The following is a 27,467-nucleotide window of genomic DNA, read 5'->3' as shown; positions in this document are numbered from 1 at the left end:
CAGACTGATGCCGAAGTCAGAATCAACCAGGGAGCGATAGAATTGAACTCCCCCGTGGCGGTTATTATGAAGGGATTTTGGAGTGTTCTACAAAGGCTGGAAATGGCAGTAACAAAATCAACGTTGGAATTTTCAATGGTTGTGAGTAAAATTGATGATTTGACTAAATCTGTGGAATTCATAAGGAATGATACAACAAATAGGCTTGACCAGGTGGGCAAAGAGATATCATCTCTTCAGAATTTGACTGGGAACTTGGTGAAAGATAAATTTTTTATTCATAGAAAAATTGAACAAATTGAAAACTTTAACACAAGGTTGAATCTTAGACTGTTAAATTTTCCTAAGGCTACAGGAGTAACACCGGGCGACATGTTTAAAAAATATTTGTCTGAAGTATTAACATTTCCACTTGAAACAATGCCACCCATTAACCGTTTCTACTATCTTCCTGAAAAAAGAAGTTTGAATCGGCCTGAAGCTGAGAAACCGCAATCTATTGATATTACTAACCTTTCTGATTTACTGGAAAAATCTTTAGAAATTCAATCTTGCCCTACCCTTTTTGTCTTGTTTGTTTTTGAACAAGACCTAAATTCTGTGATGCGTATGTTTTTTCGTTTTTCTCAAGCTTTGTTCCTCGGACAAAGAATTTGGGTCTATCCAGATGTGACTAAATCTACCCAAGATCAAAGGAAATTATTCCTAAACATGTGACAAGAGGTTAAGGCAGTGGGGGCTTCTTTTTTGTTGAGTTACCCATATATAAAACCAAAATTAATTTAACAAAAAAATCTTATTTCTCTAAAAAAATAGAAAAAGCAAAAAATTCTTCCATACTTTACAATATTTTAAAATCTATGGACCCCACAAATAAAATAAAAACTTCTTTGCACAAATCTTCTCTAAAAGCCCAAGAATTAGCCAACGCTTTCACTAACAAGATAAACAATATACGTAATGCATTCATTCAAAACACACCCACAAATATCATTAATTCTGATCAACCAAACCACATTCCAACAGCAAAATGTTCAAACTTTAAAATTCCAGTATTACAAGAGATTGAATCTCTGTTTCCTCAAATGAATCTAAAAAGTTCTCGATTAGAATTAATTCCACCATTTTTTTTGAAAAAATTCTACTCACATTTCGGTCCTTTTATACTATCTATCATTCAAAACAGTTTAATTACATCTACAGTCCCATCTCAATGGAAGTATACATCTATTACTCCTATTGTTAAAAATTACAAAATCAGTATCAATGAGTTATCTAACTACCGTCCGATATCTAACATACCATTTCTTGCCAAAATTACAGAAAAACTAGTATTCAACCAGCTTTCGGATTTTTTTGAAAAAACAAACGCGTTACATCCACATCAAACCGGATTTAGAAAGTTTCATAACACAGAATACTCCCTGATAGGTTTAACATCCAATATTCAATACTATTTAGACCACCACAGATCTGTCGTCTTATTCTCCTTAGATATCTCGGCCGCCTTTGATACAATTGACCACGAACTACTTCTACATCGACTTGAAGAAAAAGGAATAACCGGGAATGTCTTAAATTGGTTCAAATCCTATTTCAACAACCGAACTTCATCCGTTAGATTTAACAATGAAGAATCTTCTATTTTTACCTCAACTTTTGGAATCCCTCAAGGATCCATTCTGTCTCCCCTGCTATTTAACATTTTTTTATCACCACTCCTAGAAATTTGTCAGGCAACAGGTTTCATCCCTTTTTCATACGCGGATGATATCCAATTGATTCACCCTGTAGATCCCGAAAGCGACACTGACATCTTCTCTATTAATCAAAAATTAGAATTAATACATAACTGGTTGAACTCAAACAAACTAGCTTTGAATATTAACAAAACAAAATCCATTCTATTTAAATGGAAAAAAGATATTTCACTCATAAAACCTTTTCTTATTAATAATATACCTATCAGCACGGAACCTACAGTTAAAATTCTTGGAGTGCTTTTCGATAATAATTTATTCTATCATGAACACATCTCTTCCATTGTTAAACATTGTTTCTACAAACTTCGACAGATAAGATCAATCTCCAAATTTCTCTATCCTTCATCTTTAAAGATTTTAATCCATTCATTCATCATAACTAAAATCGACTACTGTAACGCCCTTTTTCTAAATATCAGCCAAAAAGAAAAAAGAAGACTGCAAATCATTCAGAACACGGCCATAAAGTTAATCTACAATGCAAAAAAATTCGATCACGTCTCCCCATTATTAATTGACGCGCATTGGTTACCAGTTAACCATAGGATCCTCTACAAGCTGATGTTCCTAATTTTTAAATCCCTCACATTCAGCGAACCACAATTTATTTTAAAATCACTTATCCTATACAAACCCCAAAGATCTTTGCGCTCATCTAATCAAAATTTATTAACTGTGCCATCATTAAAAGTCATCGGAACAAGAAGAGCTGAGATGTTTACTGTTGCAGGGCCACAATGGTGGAACTCCCTTCCCCATTACATCAGAATTGAAAGTGATATCCTAACATTTAAAAAGCTTTTAAAATCTTATTTATTTAAGGACGCCTTTGATTTATAATTTAACTAAAGGATGCCTTTAATCATTTTTTTATGCAAGAAAAACTTTGAAAATTTTACCCTACCTTTCGTTCTTTCCTGGTTTTTTGTTTTTTCTTCTCCCCCATTGTAACTTTACCCTCCTACCCTATCTTTCATGTGAGTCTTAATTGATTTTATTGTAATTAGGTTTAAGTCTCTATATTATATTATTATGTACATCGCCTAGAATTTCGAAATAGGCGATTCATCAAATGTGAAATAAAACTTGAAACTTGAAACTTAAATGCTGTGTAAGATATGCTGGGACCAAATATACCTTTCTTGCCCCTGATCAGCTTAAAGCCTTTGTAGATACTGAGAAACTGCTCCATTAAAGCAGGGATAATTAATTAAATTGCAGATGTTGTTATAACCTGTTAAGCATATGCCTTAATCCAATATATAACTTTACTTGATTTCCTTATCTTCTGTGTTCCCCTTCAAGCTTTATTGTGGTCTAAGGAAGAGATTACATTTATTATTCTTTGTTTGAAGAATTTTACTTTTTGTTAATTCTTTATTCTCTGTATTTCCAGAACAAGTGGATGTTTGTAATTATTTTGATAAAAAATTAAAAAAATAACAGTTTATATACCACAGGACTGTGATGTTCTATGTGGTTTACAATGATTAAAAAGTGTTTGAATCTTTCTGCTTTTGTTTTTATCTGTTCTGACCTGTTTTAATATTTTATGTATGTAATTTTATTGTAAACCGTTTTGGAATAAAACGGTATAGAAATTTTTAAAATAAATAAATGTCAGTGTGGGCTACTGTTACAAAATCATATTTTACTGTTAACCTCAGTTATTGGCAACTAGGTCTCATTGTATAAAATGGTACCTGTAGTAAAATAGCACAAGTTAGTGGTAAATAACCCTTCTTAATGATAGCCCATGTTGCAACCAATGGTGTAGCAAGGATGAGAGGTGCCCAGGGCAGTGGCACCCCTTCCGCACCCTCTTCCCCATACTCCTTCCCCACCCCTTCCTGTTTCACGCATGCCGCTTCCCTTCCCTCATACCTCTGTAACTTTCCTGGTGCGAGCACCAGCCCCCAAGCTGCTGTCACGCCAGCATTGGCTCTTCCTCTGACATCACTTTCTTGGTGCAGGTCCAGGAAGTGATGTCGGAGGAAGAGCCTACACTGGCGCAGCAGCAGCTTGGGCGTTGCTGCTCGCGCCAGGAACGTTACAGAGGTACGTGGAAGGGAAGCGGTGTGTATGCGCAGCAGTGGGAGGGCGGGGAAGGAACAGGGGAGTGAAGAAGAGGACGGGCGTCTGCACCCTCACTAAGATGGCGTCCAAGGCGGATTGCCCCCCACCCCCTTATTACTCCACTGGTTGCAACTACACCCTTAAAAGTAGAAAAAAAACCCCAAGAACCATGTCTTACCAGCAAGAAAGAGCAAACCTCCAATTGGTCTTGCCATGCCAAGCACTGGAACACAGAGGGCCACAAGAGAGAGGAAGAAACAGATGACTAGAAATATGAAGCCCAGGACCATTAGGGCAGCGGTTGCTCTTCCCCAAGCTTTGAAGAAAAAAAAAAGAGAACAGAGAAATGGTCATATAAAAATTACAGAAACTCCTCACTAACTGTAAGCTCAGTGACAATCGTAGTTTAATATGTGTTTTTTTTCTGATTCTCATACCAAATTTTTAGTCAACACAGGCAATATGTCTTCAAAGTTTGCATAAGGCGCTATCATATGCTCCCTTTGTAGGCATTCTCGGAAATGTAGTCATCTCTCCTTTCAAGTCACAAACAAGCCAGATAAAGAAAATTGGGTTTCTAAAACTGTCTCTAATGTTTATGAAATGATGACAGGTTGAAGAACAAGAAGGCTCACACCCTTAGCGATGAAGTTGATAACATAAACAACCTAATGGCCTTCACTCACCACCAGTATCATATCACAAACACAGGCTTAGATTTGAAACTGGCACGTAATTAAGGGAGGAAATTATCAACGTGGACTACTATTGAGATGGATTATTACTAACTAGGTCTCAGTACATAAAATGGGGCCTGTGCTAAAATATGCCATCTTAATAGCAGTCCACGATGACAACTTCTCCCCTACATCTCAAATCAAAATCCAAGTCCAGAAAATGCACCTGCTAAAGAGAAATTGTTCTTCCCTGTGGGCGCTATAAATTACACATTTTTCTGCAGCAATTTGCAAATAAAGAAAGTAGAGTTGGCCATAGGATCTTTTAGTATGAAAAGTAAACAAAAGTAAGAGGAAAAGGAAACTTATATGGTTCACCAAACAAGGGGCTGAAGGAATAAAGGAAAAACAGATGGCGTTTATGAAGTATAGGAGAACACAGAATGAAGAATGTAGGTAAAAATACTGCATAAAACTCAAAGAGAAGCCAGTGGCTTAACGAGGGTGACAGGCGCCCAGGGCAGTGGCACCCCTCCCCCACCCTTATCTCCACCCCCACCCCTGCTCTGATCCCACCTACTGTGCATGCCTCCCCACTCCTTCCCTGATCCCACCTGCTGCACACGCCTCCCATCCCCCACACCTCTAGTTGAAGTTGTTGCTCGAAGCGGTCAAAAATGTGCTCCTCGTGACCTGTCAGCTCTCTCTCTGACATTACTTCCTATGTGCGGCATCCGGAAGTGACATCAGTGGGGGAGTTGACGGGGTCACAAACAGCACGTTGTTGACTGCTGCGAACAACTTCAACTAGAGGTATGGGGGGAAGAGAAGGGGGCACGCGCGTGGAATGGAGGAATAGGAAGAGGCAGGAAGCGGAAAGGAGAAGGGGTGTCGGTGCCCCCACCAAATGGCGCCCAGGGAGGACCGCCCTCCTCACACCCCCTTACTACGCCACTGAGTGAAGCTATCTTTGGGATGCAGACCAAAGAAATCTGTCAAGTACTGGTCCTACTTCCCAATCACTGTAGTAGTCAAAGCCCATTCATATTTGGGATACAGACCTTAGAAGTCAGCCCAATACTAGCTTTCTTACTGGAATTGCTGTCTAAGCACTGACAAGCTTTTGTTAAGAGAATGACATGATGACAAAATTAATCACCATTCCCATCCAATCCTGTGTCATTCTCAACCTCAGTCCTTCTACACCAGGATTCTTCAATACAAGGCTTGAGAGTCAGTGGCTGAGCCCATTCATACTCCGATCCTTCCCTCTCTCCTTACACAATGACATGGAGATGATTTTCCGCAGTTATCCGCGGGGACGGGAATAGTGATGAATTTTGTCACCATGTCATTGGATTCCATCCTTTTACCATGTAAAGATCCTTTGTGTTTATGGCACACATTTTTGGAATTTCATCACCAACCTCCCCCCAGGAGGGCATTCCGGGCATCTACCACCTTCTCCATGAACAAGTACCTCCTGGCATTACTCCTACGTTTACTGCTCTGTAATCTCAATTCATGTGCTCTAGTTCTATTTACCACTTCCCCATCTCTAGAAAAGCTTAGCATGTACAGATTAAGGCAAAAAAAAAGGAACTTCTTAGAGATTTTTGCCATTTTTTAAGCAATTGCATTTTACATACTTATTTAGTCATCATACTTATGAATTACTATTAAACAACATTTATGGCCCCTTTTATCAAGCTGCGCTAGAAACTTTTAGCACAGGCCATCGTGGTAAATGCTCTGACCCTCATAGAATTCCTATGAGTGTCGGAGCACTTACCTTCCTGGCCCGCATTAAAGACCTCTAGCCTCTAGTGCAGGTGGAGTTAATTATTTAATCTATGTTGATGTTACTGATATTTTAGCTTTACTAGCTAGTGATTTTTGCACATTAAAAATGTTTGAGCTAAATAAAACACAACAAAATAATGTTATTCAAACAATACAATTAACAATGTGTCAGCATTTTGTGGACACTGTGAATGCTGTGTCCACCCCCAGCTTTAGCATAGGCCTTCAGATGCTTTGAGAAGTTCATGTGGTAGGCCTCCAACATTGCTCCCTAGACATGGTGGTCCAAGGGGTTTAGGTCCAGCAAATTTGGAAGCTACTAGTCCTTTGTAATAAAATTTGGACAGTTGTCCCAAGAAAGTCCTGCACAATGCATGCTGTATGTGTTGGCACACCGTTTTGCCGGAAGATGAATTCAGTGGACTGGAGTCAATTGCAGGATGAAGTTAAGAGATGATAGGCTCCGGAGTAATCTAAGAAAATACTTTTTTACAGAAAGGGTGGTAGATGCATGGAACAGTCTCACCCTCACCCTGTATTTAGGCCTGTACAGGTGCAAACAGCAGGACTACTCTAATCATGGGTTCCAGTGTACCATGTACAGTGACCCAAAGATGGTACTACCCTCACCTCAGCATTTCTCTGTATTCCTGAAGATTATAGCAGCAGAAGTGGGACAGGCTTCCTACCAGCATATCTGTGGGTGGGTCTCTTCAGGAACCAGTCCTACTTGCCTAGGAGTTCTTTCCATCTACAGGGAGTAACTCAACTGCATTTGTTTCACACATCTGGCATGCTGCTGCTTGCTTTGGAGATAGCACAGCTGTAGCACTGCCAACGAGAGATCCACCCCTACTATTTCTAATCATAAAAGAAGCGTCTCCAATAATTATGAGCATAATAATTTGAAAATGCTCTCTCCCAGTCTTTCTGGAAATTTCAGTCCAACTGTCATCTTTCCATTCAAAGTTATTGAACCTTTGGCTTACAGTTCCCTATTCAGATTTTGAATTCTCCATACAACTACTACTACTTATCATTATCCCATGACCAGGAAGTGATGTCAAAAGAGAACCAAAGCCAGTGTGAGCATCAAGTGAAAAATGCTGCTTGCGCCAGCGAACATTTAAAAAGGTACGCGGGGGCAGAGAGAAGGAGAGGCACCAGTGCTCCCCCAAAGACAGAGCTCAGAGCAGTCTGCTCCCCCTGCCCCCCTTACTACGCCACTGGGTATAGGGGAGGGAAAGATGCTGCTTGAAGAGGAAGAAAATGTTGCACATGGGAGAGGGAAGGGAGAGATATTGGATAATATGGTAGAGGGGTGGAAGGGAGAGACGAATCATAGAGGAGAGAGGGAGATATGTTACATAAGATGGTGTTGGGGAGGAAGGGAGACATGGTGCATGGGGAAGAGAGGAAGAAATATTGGATAAGATAGTGGAGGGGAAGAAGGGAGAGATGATGTATGGGCAGGGTGCGGAAAGAGAGATGTTGGGCTCAAGGCACAAGGGAGGGAAAGAGAGATGTTGGATATGAGAGTGAATGCAAGGAAGGGAGATATACATAGGAGATGGAAAGGGAGAAAAAGGAAGATGTTGGATCCAGAAGCAAAGGGAGAGATACCAAACAATCGAAGTGAAAGAAGAGAGGAAGAATGCTGTACCATGGGACACAGCGCAGAAGGGAAGAGAGAAGGGACAGGGAGATAAAAGGCTATGAGGATGGGGATGAGAGAAAGAGGGACAGATGCTAGGCTAGAAGAAACTCAGAGCCAGTACACTTCTCCCTCCGTATTCGCGGTTTCAGCAAATGCGATTTTGATTATTCGCAGTTTTTAGCTTGCTGGCTCCTCCCCCCAAATTACATCAGCTTGCATAGAGAAATCGCTGATTCCAAGTGTTTACAGAGAAAATCGCTGATTCCCAGCACTTTCTTCACCATGTTTTACTTCTCCTTCAGGAACAGGCCAGGTCTCCCACCATGTTATTCACGGTTTCACCATGATTTTTTTTTTAAATCTTTATTTTCATTTTATAGTATTGACATAATATTAGTCAAAACAAGAAAATAATACAAGTCAGTTCAAAGATTAAAATGAGACAATAGGTAATAATAAACATTTACAATTGAAATAAAGGAATCAAGGCAAAATTTTTCCCTTTCTCATACGGCATAACATTAAACACAAAATAAATTTTTACTGGTTTGTATCGTTAGACCTCAATCCATGGGGAGAAAGCTTTAAAATTGCTGAAATCTTAATCAAATAGTACAAAGAAAAATGAAAATGGTAGCGGGAGAGAACATAACCAAAAACCTTATACTTGAGCAGGTTGAGACTGAACTTCTCTCAAGAATTTAAGTTTGCTCTTTAGCAGAAATAAATTTTGTCAACTGCTGAGGTTCAAAGAAAATAAATCTGTTCCCTTGATAGGTCATTACACATTTACAGGGGAATCTGAGTACAAACGTCACACCTAACTGCAGAACCCTTGGTCTCAAAATAAGAAATTGTTTTCTTCTCTTTTGGGTCATTCGTGACATGTCTGGATACATTCTCACTATTTTAGTCATAAATGGAACATCTTTAAACTTGAAAAACAATTTAAGCATCCATTCCCTGTCAGCATCTATAGCAAATTGTACAAATAGCGTAGCAGTTGCCGGTATCTCTTCACCTGACCTCTCCAGGAAATTTGTCAAATCCAAACTATCAGCAGACAAATTCTGCTGGTTTAGTTTTTGAACAGATGCTCTAGTTGGTAAATAATAAATTTTAGTGAGAGGCGGATAGGAGGTTTCGGAAACTTTCAAAACTTCTTTCAAATATTTTTTTAATGTATCCTGCGCTGAAATAAGTGGTAATTTTGGGAAGTTAATAATCCGAAGATTACTTCTTCTAGTCATATTTTCCAACATTTCCACCTTAAAATTAAGGTTTCCACTGTCTTTTACCCAGACCGAAGCCTGGGACTCCACTGTTTTTAATCTAGTTTCATATCCATCCACTTTATTTTCAACGCTGGATATCCTATTTTTCATTTCCAAATTTTCAGACACAACAGAGGTATAACGTGTAGTAAGTTGTGCATTTGAGTTCCCAAAGAGATTTGCAAAGTAGATATTGCTTCCCAAATTGTCTCCATATTGAAAACCTTGGGCCTCTGCATTGGTGTCAGTTCAGCACCCAGAACCTCTGGTGTAAAAGTACCTGGAACTTCAGCAGGTGATGAAGTTAATGTCAGGAAATCCTGAGGAAGTTTCTGTCCCAGCTCCTCCGAATGCACAGATAATAGTGGCTTCACTCCTCCTCCTACTGAGCCGACTTCCGAACTCAGCATGTCTGGAGAGCAGACACCCTGGTGCATTTCCTCCACCGTCGACTGGCCAAACGCCCCCGGGCGACTCGGAGGACTCCGCTCTTCCGGGGTCAGAGATGTTGCCTCGAGGGAGAGCTGCGACGCTTCAGCCAGCGTGTCTCTCCCAGCCGAGAAAGCCTCCGGCTGTGTTGGCGTCCCTCGCTGAAGGAAGGCGTCCATCGGGCCCGTTGCTGCTGGTAAGGATTCGTCAGGGAAAATCCGAATCTTGGATTTTCGTTTCACCATTTCTCCACTTTAGAAAAAGAAACAGCAGTCAGGGAACATCCGTGGCGTCTAGCTCCAGACTCCCGCAGCCATCTTCCTTAGGCCACTCCTCCCCCTCACCATGATTTTTAATAGAATAACAGTGAATAACATATGAAAAAGTTATTTGTGTTTTTTCTGTATTTGCGGTTCTGTTAATCCCCTATCACAGTGAAATCGGAGGGAGAAGTGTACTTGTGCTTGCTTACCCCTGTGGCCAATGACAGAGCCAGTAAGTCCCCAGACTGAGTCCAACCCCAGGCAGCCATACTGTCACACACAGAAGCAGGACTGTTAACTCTCTCTTCTTCTTCTTCTTCCCTGCCGAAGTCACACTACAAGAGGAGGAGACAGTGAACAGCTGCATATTGGGCTCCTTCCTCCTCTTGTGTCTGCCTAGCAGCCTAGAGTCAATTGCTCATGAACTGCAGGTTTATGTACAGCTTCCCTTGATTCCCAAAAGCAGTCAGTTTTCTGGGCAGGCACAGGGGGAGGAAGCAGCTCAATATGCAGCCATTCACTCTTTTCTCCTCTGGTGGGGAGAGGGAGAGTTGGTGAACAGCACAGCTGTTGGCTGTGTGGGAGGCAGGGCAAAGTGTGGTGGGGGCAGAACAGGGGCGTGGAGGGATGGAACAGGGGCACTCCACCATTCACCCTCCTCCATTGAAAAATATGGCCATTTAACCCTCCCCTCTGTTTTCTCTCCAATAAACAATTCCTAATCCACAACAGATCATTGCCTCCTATCCTATAACATTTTAATGTAAGGTTTAATATAGTTTCTCACCCAACCACATACTTGATGGATTTATTCAAAAGTGGAAGCCTGTTTAACATGGAGAATTTGGTTGTTGTAATGCTTAATAGACTGAAGCAACTATGGGCTCCTTTTATTTCTTTTTTTTAATATCTTTATTCATTTTTAATACTTTCATTAAGTGAATACAAGAAAAATTCATTTTACACTTTATACATCACTTAAAATCCTTACAATATATAAATAGATCAATACATTTTTCCCATCAAAAAATTATTAGTTCTTAATGAAATATATTCATATCCTTCAAAAAGTGCAAATAACATATTTTTCATCTTTATAAGGAAATAATAAGCCCCTATATAAATATTTAATTATTCAAAACCCAAACCAATCCAACCCACCCCATCAATCAATAAAAAATTCAAAAATTCAATTCAAAGAAAAATCCACCCCCTCTTTTCCTAAGCGGCGATAGCGGTTTTAGCTCGCGCTGAATTGCTGCGTGTGCTAGACGCTAACACCAGCATTGAGCTGGCATTAGTTCTAGCTGCGTAGCGTGGGTTTAGCGCGCACGGCAATTCAGCGCACGCTAAAAACACTATCGCAGCTTAGTAAAAGGAGCCCTTTGTGTGATCCACAGATTCTTGTTTAATGTAAAGAGTAAATTAATAAATAATAATTTCCAATAGATAGGACATTATTTAGGGATCACTCTCATACATTTATACCACATTCACATGAATATAAAGTGGAGAACAGAGATGAATATCACCATCTCCCCACCTTGTCTGAGGCGAGCTTACACAGGCCCTAGAAATGTAGCAAATTGGTGTTAAAATGAACTTGAAAATTAGGAAAAAAAGAAGAAAAAAGGTGGCATTGCTGTCTTTATCTGCACTGCAATAATAAGGAACGGGAGAGCGGCATAGAGTTCATCATCCTCATTCCTTCTAGTGTGTAGTCATGACTTCCTCAAATTGCACAGGAGTAGATTTGGTAAATGGTGCCCCATATTTGGCCGCTGAAAACAATGTTTTTTTGTTTATTTATTTATTTGTTCAATTTTTTAGCCCTTCCTCCCAACGGAGCCCAGAATGGGTTATAAAGTACATCCATAATAATTGAGACAGGACAGAGATGACATAATTTACAGAAATTACAATATAGACATGACAATGATTTACAATATAGATATGATAATAAAACATATGCACTAAGTAGCATCTGGTGAGATTAGGTGGCGTAGGTGCGTTGACTGAGTGGCATTTCTGGGTGCATGACTTTAAGGCGCTGGGTTTGTAAAGTGGAAGGTTTTCACGGCCTTCCTGAAGCTCCAAAGTCCATCTAGTGATCTAACAGATGGGGGATGGTGTGCCAAAGTCTGGGTATGAAATGTGAGTAGGAGCGTTTGCGGGCTCAGTTTTGAGGGAGCGGCTGGGAGGTATGGTCAGTCGTTTTTCTCCTTGGGACCTCGGTGGTCGCTTTGGGAAGTAGATTTGTGGTTTAGTTTTCATGTAGTACGGAATCGTTTCATGGAAGGTTTTGAAAGCGAGGATGTTAAATTTTTGACATCCCGCCTAAGCTTACAACAGTTCTCAGCAGATAACAATTAAAATCAAATACACTTCCCCCTCCCCATTTGCGGTTCCTGCACTCGCAGTTTCATATAATCGCGATTTTTTTCTGGGGAGTGGGAAAATATAAAAATCAGTCTTTTTTTCCTCCCTGCCGCCTTCCCAGCCTTACCTGGTGGTCTAGAGGGTTTTCTAGTGAATGCATCTGATTTGCCCATGCTCCTTCCATGGCCATGCTCCCTTTTTTCAGTTACACACTAAAGCAATATCTCGCAATCTTTCCGGCTGGCAGCACACTGACTCCAGCGCACCGGCTGGAAGGCACCCGGAAGTGCGCGATGGCCCATCTGTCCGCGACCCGCTTCAGTGGAGGGATCCAGGAGGTGCAGGGAGAGGAGGAGAGACAGCGGCCAGGAGGAGAGTCATCTGCACTGGCTGACTTCCTACAGGACATGCCTCTCACCACAAGAGGCACATCCTGTAGGCAGTCAGCCAGCGTGGACCACTCTCCTCCTCGTCAGTGTGTCAGGAGGCACACAGAAAGTGTTCGCACACATCTTTATAGAATAACATGTAGCAAGATGTGCACGCCAATCCTACTTGTTGCCAATTAATGCCAAGAATTGATTGTTAGCAGTTAATTGTTGGCGCTAATTGGCTTGTTAATTAAATTGCATAACACTTAGATTTTATCCAGTATCCCCAGTTTTAATATGTTTTTATGTAAATTTTATATTGTACACCGCTTAGAAACATGATTAAGCGGTTTAAAAAAATCTTTTAATAAACTTGAAACTTGCAAGCATATAGAATTTGAGGAAAATCATATTACGCACAATAACATTATGAAATATATGCACCGATTCCTCAAGATTGGTCAAATTCAGCTGAAATATCTTACTATGAGACAAGTTGTATATTGCATATATACTACTGTAGCTAAATAGTTGGAATCAAAGTAAGCTTTTGCATTTTTGTACAGTTTGCAAAATTATTCTCATACCTGGCAAAACATCTTCCTACAGTTTCCCATTCTTCTTATAGACCAAATGACCTGCTTTATAATAAACTAGCTGATGCCCCGGCGTTGCACGGGTATTTAATTATAGCAATAACACTGTAAATGGATTCAAATAAAGATACTTTATAGTGGTGAATGAAAGTATTTTTTTACAGCTTAATAAAAAGTACAATATTCAAATAATAATGTGAAATATTTGACAAAATGAATACAATACAACTAACGCAAAACGTGATTATAAACAACAATTTTAGTTTCACCTCCTGGAGCAAGAACATATAAATTCTTGGGTGAACCCACCCTTGAGCAAGCAACATAGAGTTGTGGGCCGCGAGACCCCCAGAACATATCAACCCAGGTAGTGAGGGATCAGCATACCAAGTTTCGTTCAAATCGGTGAAGCCGTTTTTGAATTAATGTGAGAATGGCAGCTTTTTACATATTTTCCATTGACATGAATGGGTGAAATCTGATTTTCTGTTTGTAGCTCCGCCCACGTGTGCAGGTGGGCTGCGAGACCCCCAGAACATATCACCCCAGGTAGTGAGGGATCTGCATACCAAGTTTCGTCCAAATCGGTCTAGCCGTTTTTGAATTACAGTGAGAATGGCAGCTTTTTACATTTTTTCAATTGACATGAATGGGTGAAATCTGATTTTCTGTTTGTAGCTCCGCCCACGTTTGCAGGAGGGCCGCGAGACCCCCAGAACATATCACCCCAGGTAGTGAGGGATCTGCATACCAAGTTTCGTCCAAATCGGTCAAGCCGATTTTGAATTACAGTGAGAATGGCAGCTTTTTACATTTTTTCCATTGACATGAATGGGTGAAATCTGATTTTCTGTTTGTAGCTCCGCCCACGTGTGCAGGGGGGCCGCGAGACACCCAGAACATATCACCCCAGGTAGTGAGGGATCTGCATACCAAGTTTCGTTCAAATCGGTCAAGCCGTTTTTGAATTACTGTAAGAATGGCAGCTTTTTACATTTTTTCCATTGACATGAATGGGTGAAATCTGATTTTCAATTTGTAGCTCCGCCCATGTGTGCAGGTGGGCCGCGAGACCCCCAGAACATATCACCCCAGGTAGTGAGGGATCTGCATACCAATTTTTGTTCAAATCGGTCAAGCCGTTTTTGAATTACTGTGAGAATGGCAGCTTTTTACATTTTTTCCATTGACATGAATGGGTGAAATCTGATTTTATGTTTGTAGCTCCGCCCACGTGTGCAGGTGGGCTGCGAGACCCCCAGAACATATCATCCCAGGTAGTGAGGGATCTGCATACCAAGTTTCGTTCAAATCGGTCAAGCCGTTTTTGCGTGATCGCGGCACATACACACACACATACATACACACATACATACCTCCGATTTTATATATATAGATAGTGATTAAGTAATACACTCAAATATTATCCTCCAAAGTTATTCAGTATATTAATTGGCAAATTCTCTTAAAGAACTGTTGATGTTCACTATATATTATTAAAGAAAGACTATTGTATTTGATCTATTCTGGCTAATTTAAAATATTTTGGATTCATAATTTGGCTCTAGTTCATTGGTACAATTTAGATTAAACCCGTTCCTGCATAGTAACCCATTTGAAGTTACTAACACTGAGTTCTCTGTCTCAGCCATAATCAGGTTGGTTAATCTGATTGTTTCTAATGAATATTGCTCTCTATTACCGCTAATAAAAGCTCCTATTATGGCTTCTATTACACATTCCATCACAAATTCCACAACAGTCAAGTCATGTTGAAATTTTGTCGATTGGATGAATGCCCATGATTTGAGTTTGAACGTGGGAAAGACTAAAGTAATGCTTGTGGGAGAGGGTGGTGAAGAGATGTGGCCAGAGGTTGTGGATGTATTGGATGTAGACTTATTGGTCAAAAAGGAAATGACAGTATTAGGGGTAAAACTGGACTCTGGTTTAATGATGAAGTGTCAAATTGATAAAACTATTGAGGCCTGATTTGGCTATTTACATATACTACATTGTTTAAAGCTAATGTTGACACCTTTTGATTTTACTACTGTAGTTCAGGGAATGGTTATCTCCAGACTGGACTACTGTAACGCAATGTACCTTAAAATAACTAATACAAGGATCAGTGCATTGCATTTGGTCCAAAATGCAGTAGCAAAGTTAGTTATAGGCCAGTGGTCTCAAACCCTTTGCAGGGCCACATTTTGGATTTGTAGGTGCTTGGAGGGCCTCAGAAAAAAATAGTTAATGTCTTATTAAAGAAATGACAATTTTGCATGAGGTAAAACTCTTCATAGTTTATAAATCTTTTCTTTTGGCTAAGTCTTAACAAAAGAGACAAATGATCAAGAAACTGTTTTATTTTACTTTTGTGATTATGATAAACATACCGAGGGCCTCAAAATAGTACCTGGTGGGCCGCATGTGGCCCCCCGGGACGCAAGTTTGAGACCACTGTTATAGGCATTGCAAGAAAAGAGCACATAACCCCAGTCCTTCGGAAGCTGCACTGGTTACCAGTAGCACAGAGAGTCCAATATAAAGTAATCTCGATTGTTCATCAAAAGCTTTAACGTCTAATACCTTTATATATTAAGCAATTGCTGATGTTATACTGTCCCAGCAGAGTTCCAAGTTTCCAAGTTTATTATGAAATTTGATTAATCGCCTATTCCAAATTCTAGGCGATGCACATTAAATAAAATACAAAATTATGGGAAACATATCTCACAAACATTCAGAAAATGCCACGTTACTTGAAACACTGACTAAAGTGCGATATGCTGAGACTAGAGCAGCTGCTACTGGTGTGGAAGTCGCTAAAATGTAGAACGCATTGATGGGGCAATTACGCTGAAAACTGTTGAAAACGCAGAAAACTGCTATATGTATCTGCTTTCATGTAAGGAAAGATTTCTGTATGTACAGGTAATAGATGGAAGTGGGCAAGAAATGTCATGAAGACTCAGCTTTTGGTAATGTTAATTTTATGCTATGTATGTTTTATATGGAAACCGTCTAGATATAAATGGTATATAAATTTTAAAAATAAATTTGTTGTAAGGGATAAAGAAGTGAAGGAGGAAGTGCTGCTCTAACAACTTGCCTACACTTTAGCATTCATGTTCCCCCCTTTAATGACCATCTGTCCTCAATCATCATTAAAGGGCGCCTAGCAGCGCCTACATTGTAGGCACTGCTTGACACGGTTGTCAATTAACCACTAGGCACCATTTATAGAATCCCATCTAGTAGTGCCTACACGTGGTAAGGCATTGCTAGGCATCTTGGAGGTAGGCACTAGTATATTAGGCCAGGTTTTACCAGTCAGATGCCTAGCAGCACCTAAGCCAACCATGTCCAAATGGTCAAACCAGCTATGTCACTCAAATCCCAAATGATGAAGTTGCAACTATCTTATTTTGGTCACACCATCAGAAGAGAGAGATCACTGGAGAAGGATATCACGTTCGGGAAAGTTGAAAGAACCAGGCAAAGATCATGGGGATAACGCTGGAGGACCTTTCCAACTAGCAACAAATCAGATTTCTTTTTAGATCTGCAATTCATCAAGTCTCTAGGACTTGAGCTCGAGTTGATGGCACCTAACAACAACAAACATGCCTACTTTACAGGTAGGCATTGCTAGGCGCTGTGCAGAATTCCGCACCTAATTTTAATTTTATTTTTTAAATTAATTATTCAGTTAACTTCAATGGTGTGGTCAATTACATGCCATTTAAGCTAGTTCAAGTGATTTAGGTTAGGTGCAGATTTTAGTTAGGTGTGTCTAAGTGGCCTCAATTAGGCTGCCTAGCGGCTCCTAACTAGGGTGCTATTTAGAGAATCTGGTAGAAAGGTCCCCCTACTCAGCAAAAGCGACATATCAAACTCTTTTGAAACACATTCAGATTAATGAAATATTGAAAATATTAAAGAAATATCTATTGAGTAATCATCGATGAGTTTAAAAATTACTGGATTGTAAGTTATTGAAATATTGAAAGTGGGATCAGTGAAAATAAGGTGTAAAATTCTAGCAATCAAAAAAGTTTAAATCGCAAAGGGGTGGCATCGCTGAGATCCTGAAGAAGATTGAGAAAATTTATTTAAGAAGATGTTCAGGAGCTGATTAATTAATGAACTTGCTGTATGAGCTTGATTGACATAGTTAAGTGTTTGGCTTGTTTGGATTTATAGAATCTGGCCATAAGTATCTGTCTCTCAAATAGACTGTAAGCGCCATATAGCAAAGACTTTCTTCTATGTATCTATAAAGAATTGCAAACATCTTGCAGTGTTATGTAAAGGTTTAATACGTAGCAGACAGGGTGAATATATGCTGCTATACAAATAACTATTTACTACAGATTAGATGTACTACGCATGTCCCTTTAAACCTATTATGGACCAGATGAACTAAAGAGGTTTTCCTGTTTTGTCTCTGGGTAAATCTTCTAGTCCAGGGGTGTCCAACCTTTTGGCTTCCCTGGGCCGCATTGGCTGAAAAAAAATGTTTCTGCAGCAAGACAGAGGAGGGAGCAGGCAAGATGGTAAACACTCGGGGGCAGCAGAGGAAAACACTGCATCACCCTCGACCGGGGCCGCACAAAATACTTCACAGGGCCGCAGGTTGGACACCCCTGTTCTAGTCCAACTGGTCAAGATATACTGTAAGTTCCAGTAATCATACTGGTCCGAGAGTCTTTGTAGATTCAATAACTTTTAAAGGACCGACAAGAAATATGTTAGTGTACAATATCTGGAAGACTTATGTCCTACAACATCCTTTTGCTGGTCTTGTACAAACTGTCACAACCAACGGATTCTATGAAAGTTAACATGGCTGACTGAATAGCAAAAGCATTGTGCAGCAAAAGCATTGTGCATTTTATCACTGTTGGCTGCTTGGATATTTATAGGACGGGGATTCATGCTTCCTTTGAGAAGAAGCCATTGAAATCTGTATTTTCCAAAGGCATACATTGTACTGATGATAAAGGGCAACTTATAAATAAAACAGGATAAAGCATACAGATTGCAGTAGCAACAAGCGAGATGTACTTTAGCACCATATGCAGACAATGACGTTCCAGCCTAGTGCCCCTAGACCGTGTTTACTGTACTTTTTCTTCCAAAGTTTTACACATTATAAAGATCTGTTCTTAAAATGTGTCTCGGACCAATCTGGAAGTTCATCTCTTCGGTACCCAAGCATCCTCAAGACCACAACTAATGGCTCCTTCCTCCCCCCCCCCCCCCCTCACTTTCCCTTGCTTGAGAAATGTTCCTTTACTGATAACATACAAAATTAGAATTTATTTTCTGTGGCTTATTATTATTCACACAGTAATTTCAATCAAGTGGCACGTTCGTACATACAAGTTTCCTGAACCCAGGATGCAGAGATGAAGCACAGGAATGGAATCCAGATTTACCTTAGAGCAGTGCTGATGCTGACCCACTTCACTTTTCTATTCTCATTCTCTTGATTCCTTCCCTGTCGAAGGATAGTTATTCTCCCCTTTCTTGACTAGACTCCCTTCCATACACAGAAATATCTGTTAATTGTTGCATGCAGTACTAAGGAACTTGTGAAAATATTTAAAATGAGGCGGCGGAAAGGAGTGGTAATATAAAGTTTGCCTCCTTTTTTACAGCTGCCTGTAGCAACATTTGCAGAAGGCCTAAGATACAAAAACAGCCAAGAATAATTTCTTTATACTCAGCCAAGGGACGGTTCCACACCTTTCAAAGTATCAAGTTCGTATAGAGAATAAGACAATGGAGTCTTTCAGAATCAAACATTCTTCACAGTATCTAGCTTTTTGATGACAGTGTTGGGAGATTCTAGCAGGTCAAAATATTCATTATTTGTTTATTTAAAACTTTTTTTATAACGTTTACAAAAAAACTAAACGGCTTACATCAATTAAAGCATACATAACATAATAGCAAACCAAATCATAAAATCTAAAATAATGAAACAATTTCTTCTCTGCAAATGTCAACTAATAAATCGCAAGAATACAATAGTATACATCAGTGGTCTCAAACTCAAACCCTTTGCAGGGCCACATTTTGGATTTGTAGGTACTTGGAGAGCCTCAGAAAAAAATAGTTAATGTCTTATTAAAGAAATGACAATTTTGCATGAGGTAAAACTCTTTATAGTTTATAAATCTTTCCTTTTGGCTAAGTCTTAATAATAATATTGTCATTTATAGCTAAAGAGACATAGGATCAAGAAACTTTTATTTTACTTTTGTGATTATGATAAACATACTGAGGGCCTCAAAATAATACCTGGCGGGCCGCGTGTTTGAGACCACTGGTATACATGGTCAAGCAGATTCTTTTCTTCAAATGCTGACTAATAAATAATACAAATGCAGTAACAAACAACATAGTAACACAGTAAATGATGACAGATAAAGGACTTGCAAGGTCTATCCAGTCTGCCCAACAGTCACATTCAAATTTATGAATACTGTGACTTACCCCAGTCCAGGATGGATATGCACGTCCAGTCTCCAGGCCCGGTCCCAGTCCCCTTCCTGCATTTCTGCCACAGGGAGGCATTTTCCACATCAACGTCTGTTGTCTCCAGCCATCGGGTCCCTGCAAGAGCAATGATGCCAAAGACAATAGCGCAGAGGAGCAGCAGTGGCAAGATACACTTGCAGCGTGGATAGTCAACACCGCACCTCAGCATCTTGCCTGTCCTGCAGACCACACGACAAAAAAAAACTTTGTCAGCAGCAATCGAATGGAGCAAAAAAGGACAGTGAAGAGGCAGGAGCAGCTGATCTCACACTTGTCACAGGAAGGACTCCCCGTTTCTGGAGCTGTTGGTGTGAGAGCTTTTATTATATAAACATGACTCTTGGGATGGTACCAATTCAGCTCCGCCTTCACATAAGTGGCTGATAAATTACATGGACCTGTTGGACCAGAAATGGAATTGCAGGGTGGGGCTGATGTGGACTAGACTAGCTTGGCTAGGTGGCTTAATATTTATAGGATAAAATTGAGGTTTAAGCAATTAAGAGCTGAACTTATTTTCCCCACAGACACAGAATGGGAGAATAGGCTACAATACTGTGATGCCCTAATGACCAAACTTAGCTGTTTTATAGGGGGTATCATTGACATTATTATGCAGAATGACCATGCTGCCTATTATCTGATGAAAAATAGCAAAACCTGAAAATAAATGGGAGATAAAAAAATCACAAAAAGAGCAAAAACCTCCCAAACCTCAAGAAATAAAACTAGATAAGGGGGAGAGACAAGTACAAGAATGGTAAATCTACTCTCAAAACAATCTACTAATAAATTTTGTGTGCTCGGGAGAGCCCTCAGTCACACAGCCGCCCACTGGCTGTGACCTTGAACACTCTTCTGGGTGTAAGTCAGTGACAGCCATTACTTCTGGGAGTTTCCAGTGGGTGGCTGTGTGACTGAGGGCTCTCCCGAGCACACAAAATTTATTAGTAGATTGTTTTGAGAGTAGATTTACCATTCTTGTACTTGTCTCTCCCCCTTATCTAGTTTCATTTCTTGAGGTTTGGGAGGTTTTTGCCTATTATCTGATAACATTTCCTTCCTTCCTGTGCCCCTCACCTCCATAAAGGCCACCGAGTTATAGCCCACTTGCAGAGAGCATCTTTCAAACCCACGCTGCTCCTTGTGACCCTTGGCAAGTCACTTAATCCCCCCATTGCCCCAGGTACATTAGATAGATTGTGAGCCCACTGGGACAGACAGGGAAAAATGCTTGAGTACCTGAATAAATTCATGGAAACTGTTCTGAACTCTCCTGGGAGAACAGTATAGAAAAATGAATTAAAAAAAAAAATAAATAAAATAAAAAATAAAAAACTAAATTTATAGTTACTGTGTAATATTTTCAGAACTCTATTCACTAAAGTGCATCACATTTATGCTGCTCTGTTAAGATTAATGCAGCTATTCACACAGGCAGCAGGGGCAGCTCAAGGCAAGGGAGGGACGAGGTGAGGATGAGATTGTGTCCCACATACAAGGGAAACCAAAAGGCTCAGGTCAGAGAACAGAGGGTCATCTCAAAAAAACTGGTCAAGCAGTTGCCCATTAAAAAAAGAACACAACTTACATGCTATGATTATGTAACAAAAGAATGAAAACTTTGTAATCACTAGTTACATTCATGTAGCTGCATCTCCCACTAAGGGGGGGTCAGGATAGCCCTGGAGGCACTACATAAAGGAAAAATTATTGAATACGTATAAGACAGTGTTAAAGTAAAACAGCAAGAGAAAATATTTTTTCACTCAGAGAATAGTTAAGCTCTGGAACACATTACCAGAGGTTCTGGTAAGAGCGGATAGCGTAGCTGGCTTTATGAAAAGTTTGGACAATTTCCAGGAGGAAAAGTCCATAGTCTATTATTGAGAAAGACATGGGAGAAGCCACTGCTTGCCCTGAATGTTGTTACTCTTGGGGTTTGGCCAGGTACTAGGGACCTGGATTGGCCACCACTGAACGGGCTACTGAGATTGATGGACCATTGGTCTGACCCAATAAGGCTATTCTTATGTTCTAAAATGAGCAAGTGGGAAAAGCATAATCTGTTCAGGCAAGACAGGATAGGAAGAAAAGGAGGAGGAGTGGTGATATATGTTAAAGATCATATTAAAGCCACACAATTGCAGAATCTACAGGGTAAGGAAGAGGCACTTTGGGTCAATCTGGAAAGAGGGAATGGAAAATGTATCTACATTGGTACGATATACAGGCCTCCTTCACAGACAGAAGAGGTAGACAGAAATTTGAAGACATTCAAACTACAGTATAGCTGTAAAAGGGGAAGTATTACTAATAGGTGGTTTTAATATGCTAGATGAGGATTGGGGTATCCCTATTGTGGGGATTGTGTCAAGTAGTTACCGGAGAACACATACTGTGTCGAGGAAGTTTATGAAGTTTGGCATGATGAATTGTATGGAATTGACTATGACTGTGGATTAATTTTTAATTTTTATTATTATGCTTTTTGGCGTTTTTGATGTGAACAGGGAGCACTAAGCACTTTTGGACTTGAAGCATTGTGAACCCAGGACATAACTGTTCCAGCAGAGAGGTGAACGCTCGACCACCTCTTTGAGACGTTTTGGTGAGGTGGGAGGGCCCTTTCTGAGGCTTTTTCCTTCATTTTTTGGATTGAGTTAGGTCTATGCTGTTCCTGTCTTACATTTTTGGACATCTTCACATTCAGTGTTGAAAGTGTTTACTCTATCATACATTGGTTTTTCATCACATCTGGGTTACCAGCGGCTATTGCATATTTTAAAGTCATCTGCCTTAACCTTTCTAAAAAAAGCCCCCGAATATAAATGATAATTAACATTTTCTCTGCATACAATGTGCTTTGTGTGGATTTAAAAAAATTTTTGTGGTTAACATTATGTATTATATTGTGTGTATATGAAAAATGAATGGAAGAAATTGCATTACAATTAGTACTATTATTATGGGGGTGGGTTCGGAGCAGAGCTTGGGCAGGAAACTCAGTTGATATTTGTTAGACTTAGGGGGTATTTGGCTTGAAGTAATTGAGAAACTCTGCTCTAGAGAACAGCGCTGGAGTTCTGTGCCTCTCCCTCTTTATCCAGAGCTCTCAGTCTAAGTAATAGAAGAGTCCTCTGTCATCACGCCAGCTGCCCTGGCAGCTTGAGCACATGGTGGAAACACCAGGAAGGAGGGTCAGTCTCTGTAACAAATGTTTGTTTCCTTTGCAACCTGTACAGCATGGATGTCCCCAGGAATTATTAGGCCAAGCCCTGTGCCTGTCACTGATCAGCCCCGTGGAGGCAGTCTGACTCCTCTGCTGCTGCCATGCAGGCATGGGAAGGAGGGTGGGTGAGTTATGGCTGGTAGCCACTGTGTTGAGTCGGGGGGGAGGGGGTCAGGCCCCATAGGTCATGTCACGTGGGCCAACCACTAACTAATTGCTTCCATCCTGCAGGAAAGTGGTCCACATGGTGCCCATCGTGTCACAGCTCAGCTCCATGTGCTCTGTGCTTTCTGTGACCTACAGATTCATCATGTTTGCATCAGAGGAGAGCTTCAGCAGGGCATGAGCTGCTGTTTTGGAGCCATTCCAAACTTCCCTAAGTAGATACCACTGGCATAGTAAGAGGAGGGTGGGGGGGAAGCCTGCCCCTGGTGCCATCTTTGTGGGGGCACCGACACCCATCCTCCACTCCGTCCCATTCCTTCCTCCCCCCCTCCCCTCACTACTGTGTATGTGTGACACTTTCCTTCCCCTACGTCATTAATGCTCGCGGCACAAATAGCATCCTTCACTTGCTGTTTGTGCCAGCATTGGCTCTTCCTCTCACATCACTTCCTGGACCCACGCCTAGGAAGTGACATCAGAGGAAGAGCAGTTTGGGGATGCTGCTCATGCCGCGAACATTAACAGGGTACGAGAGAAGGGAAGGAGCGCATGCGGCAGGAGGGGGCAGGGAAGGACCACATGGGGGCAGAGGAGGGGGACCACCAGGCACCTCTCACCCTCACTATGTCACTGATAGATACCAACAGAAATTGTAAAACTGTAAGCTAAATGCATAAATATGCACTAGAAAAATGTCTAGATGAGAGGGCTGTAAATGCTGCTAATTTGTATGATGAAATTTCTGAAACTGGCGGCATATGAAAATATTTAGGGCTGCAAAACATCTATTGCCTGCTATTTTACAATGCAACTGATAAATGTTCATGGGAATTACCAGCAGGTGCAAATGTTTTCTGAGTGCAAAATGTCTATGTCTGCCATTTGACAAGTCACTGCAAAAGGTCATGAATAAATGCAGTTGTAACACTGGACACATTGTTGCATAGCCCATTTGCTAACTCAGTAGACTGGCCAATAAAGCTTATCTAACATTATACACAGCTGTGGGACATGTGTAGAGCACGTTGGTTGCTTTATAGGCTGTGCCATTTGAAGAGATGCACTTTAAGAACATAAGAATTGCCGCTGCTGGGTCAGATCAGTGGTCCATAGTGCCCAGCAGTCCACTCACGCAGCGGCCCTCTGGTCAAAGACCAGCACTCTAACCGAGGCTAGCCCTACCAGCGCACATTCTTGTTCAGCAGGAACTTGTCTAACTTTGTCTTGAATCCCTGGAGGGTGTTTTCCCCTATAACAGCCTCCGGAAGAGCGTTCCAGCTTTCTACCACTCTCTGGGTGAAGAACTTCCTTACGTTTGTACGGAATCTATCCCCTTTCAACTTTAGAGAGTGCCCTTTCGTTCTCCCTACCTTGGAGAGGGTGAACAACCTGTCCTTATCTACTAAGTCTATCCCCTTCAGTACCTTGAATGTTTCAATCATGTTCCCTCTCAATCTCCTTTGTTCGAGGGAGAAGAGGCCCAGTTTCTCTAATCTTTCGCTGTATGTATTTGTTCCCCCAGAGCTTTAGCAGTACAGTACTAGATATGATTTGATGACACCATCAGGAGGTAGGCTAGACCTTTTTCTCTAAAACATTTGAGAGCAGACAATTGAGCGCAAGACTCCAGCACGCCGCCGTAAAAGCTTATTTTAAAGGACTCCGACAGAAGGTGTGGGGGGAACCCTCCCACACTTTACTTAATAGTGTTTGCGCTGCTGTGTTGGGAGTGTGGGGTGTGTAACCCCCCACATTATACAGAAAACTTTTACCTATTTTTAGGGGAAAAAGTTGTTTCCTCTATGAGGGGTTACAACCCCCCAAAACCACCCCCAACAGCAGCGCAAACACTATTAAGTAAACTGGAGTCTTGCGCTCAATTGGCTGCTCTCAAATGTCGGCGCGCCTTTGTCCCGCGCGCTTATGATTGTGAACCGTTGGAAACAGTTGCTGCAATCTCGTTCCTTTACTTTTGGATGTTTACCAGTATTTGTTAAATAATGTACTGGGGGTTTTGGCACCGGCTAAAGGCCGCTTCCTTGCTTTGGTGGTCACGGCAACTAGACTGTGTGTGGCTTCCTACTGGAAACGTAGTGCAATTCCTACTAAGGATGACCTACTTAAGTTGGATCACATTTATTTGATGTCTAAGCTGACCTTGCTCTTCGGAAGGACTCTTGTACAGTAGTTTCTTTCATCAGGGGTGGGTGGTTACCTTATTGTGTTTTGAGAGGTATTTCCCGATGTGTTTGGCTGTCTTGCGTGGTTTACACAGCTGTACTGCACTTTGATTTTGCTATTGGGGTTACTGTGAGATTGGTGAGAGGGGCATGGGGATATTTGGGGGGTTGATTTGTATTGTGTTGTTGGCATTCAACTTGTGTTCTTGGTGCAAAGTATTTAATAAAATTGATTTAAATAAATAAATAAATGCATATCTCCCTTACAATTTTACCTGACATTGCAGTCCCTACAAAAATTAATGTTTAACTGGACAAATCATAAATTAAGGTATATACACAAACATATTGCCCATATTGAGCCTGTACTGGGGGACCCACAGCCAGTTGGGTTTTCAAGATATCCCTAATGAATAATGAACCTTGGGTTCTGCATCCCTAACCCTATATGTCTTATCAAGTAAGATTGTAAGCTCTTCCGAGCAGGGACTCTCTATTAAATGTCAAAATGTACAGCACTGCATATACCTTTCAGTGCTATATAAGTGATAAATAGTAATAGTAGTAGTAGCTATTGGCTTGGGTGACATAATTGAGACAAATTTAGAAGAATGAATCGATCAAATGTATCTTTATGTTTGATTTATTATGTATGTTCTCTTGTGAACCACCAATAACTTTGAATTGTGTGGTATAGAACTATATAAATAAATAAATAGCAGGCATCCCATTCCCTTTATGGGTCATGCTAGTAAAGTCAATATTTACCATGATACTAGCCCCGTTGTATACTATATTTAGTTAAATTTTGTTTAGTCATTTGTTTTACCACCTTTCCCTGTGCATGACAAGATGATTTTCAATCAAATACAAAATGAAAAGCTTGGGATTAGCAAATCACCTCCATAAAGCCAAAAATCAAATCAACACAAAAAAACTGGCATACAGGAGCAAGACAATGTCTCACAGCCATGGTTACAACACATCCAGATCCAGAAGTGCCCTTGTTTCAGATTTGACTCCTGGCAAAGACACAATGAGGGGACCCAACCTCCCCCCTCCCCCTCAACATGATATGAGTGCATAGTTAAGTGACAAGGAGAAACTTGGGGATTTGAACTGGGGCCCTTCTGATGCCCAGCCCACTGCTCTAAACATTAGGCTACTCCTCCGCTCCTGCAACACATACTAAAGTTAATACGAGGAAGATATAGCTTTCTGGAAACAGATCTTGAGTCCTACAATCTTAATAGCAGGATATTCTTTAAAATTGTGAACAGATCACAGCTGGCAGGATTGTTCCGCTGGCACATATGAACAGGTAGGGAGTAGCTGGAACAGACACAACTCAGAACACAGCTGTTGCAATCCCAGGCTTAGCTGAGGACAGAATGGGGGGAGGAGTAAGGAAATACACTGGAGCATGAGTCAGGAAGCTGTGAGTTATGGAGTGAGGGAAGATGAGGGCTAGAATGAGGGAGGAATGTGTGTGGTGTATGTGCATTAGAGCAATGGTTCTCACATGGTCCTTGGAACTTACCCAACCTAAGGCTGCCAACAGGATCCAGATTCGCAGGACAGGGTTGATCCAGTCCTGGGTTTACCCCGGTACATGCTGGGACTTGTTTTGCTTTTCTTAGAGAATGCAATGGGAAATCCGAAGAACCTACAAGTCCCTGCATGCAACAGGGTAAACTAAGGACTGGATCAATTCTATCCCACAAATCTGGATCCAATTGGCAGCCTTAATCTAACCAGTCAGGTTTTCAAGATTTCCACAAAAACATACGATCATAGGGCCTGAATCCTACCTACCAGCTCTGCTCTAGAATGAGAAGTGATGTCAAAGGGGGTGGGGTTGGCAGCCATGGGATGTGGGTAGGTAGAGTGCAGGCCCCTTGTTTTGCTGCCGCAGCTACTGCTACTGCTAATCTGGAGGGGAAGCAACGGTAGTGGGGGTTGTGGCTGGAGGCGTGCCAACATTCTGACAGAATATTCAGCCTGTCTGTGACAGTATCAGTCCTAGCTTTAGCGCCTGCAGACCACATCA

General features: G+C 41.0%; 1 protein-coding gene across 1 annotated transcript in view; it reads right to left on the bottom strand.

Annotated features, from left to right (window-relative positions):
* LOC117357684 (p53 apoptosis effector related to PMP-22-like) overlaps positions 1-20,128 on the bottom strand; it is a 31,553-nt gene extending 11,425 nt beyond the window's left edge. The window contains exons 1-2 of the mRNA XM_033938622.1: positions 19,796-20,128; positions 4,018-4,155 (exon numbers count right to left, since the gene is read on the bottom strand). Coding sequence (XP_033794513.1) covers positions 4,018-4,155; positions 19,796-20,009 — 352 coding nt within the window. The 5' untranslated portion in view covers positions 20,010-20,128. The remainder of the gene's footprint in view (positions 1-4,017; positions 4,156-19,795) is intronic.
* Between the last annotated feature and the right edge of the window lie 7,339 nt (positions 20,129-27,467).

The sequence above is a fragment of the Geotrypetes seraphini genome, chromosome 3 (assembly GCF_902459505.1).
Source record: "Geotrypetes seraphini chromosome 3, aGeoSer1.1, whole genome shotgun sequence".
In the NCBI taxonomy this organism is placed as follows: Eukaryota; Metazoa; Chordata; class Amphibia; order Gymnophiona; family Dermophiidae; genus Geotrypetes; species Geotrypetes seraphini.
Note: the sequence above shows the minus strand (reverse complement) of the source record. Positions and strands in the feature narration are given on the sequence as shown.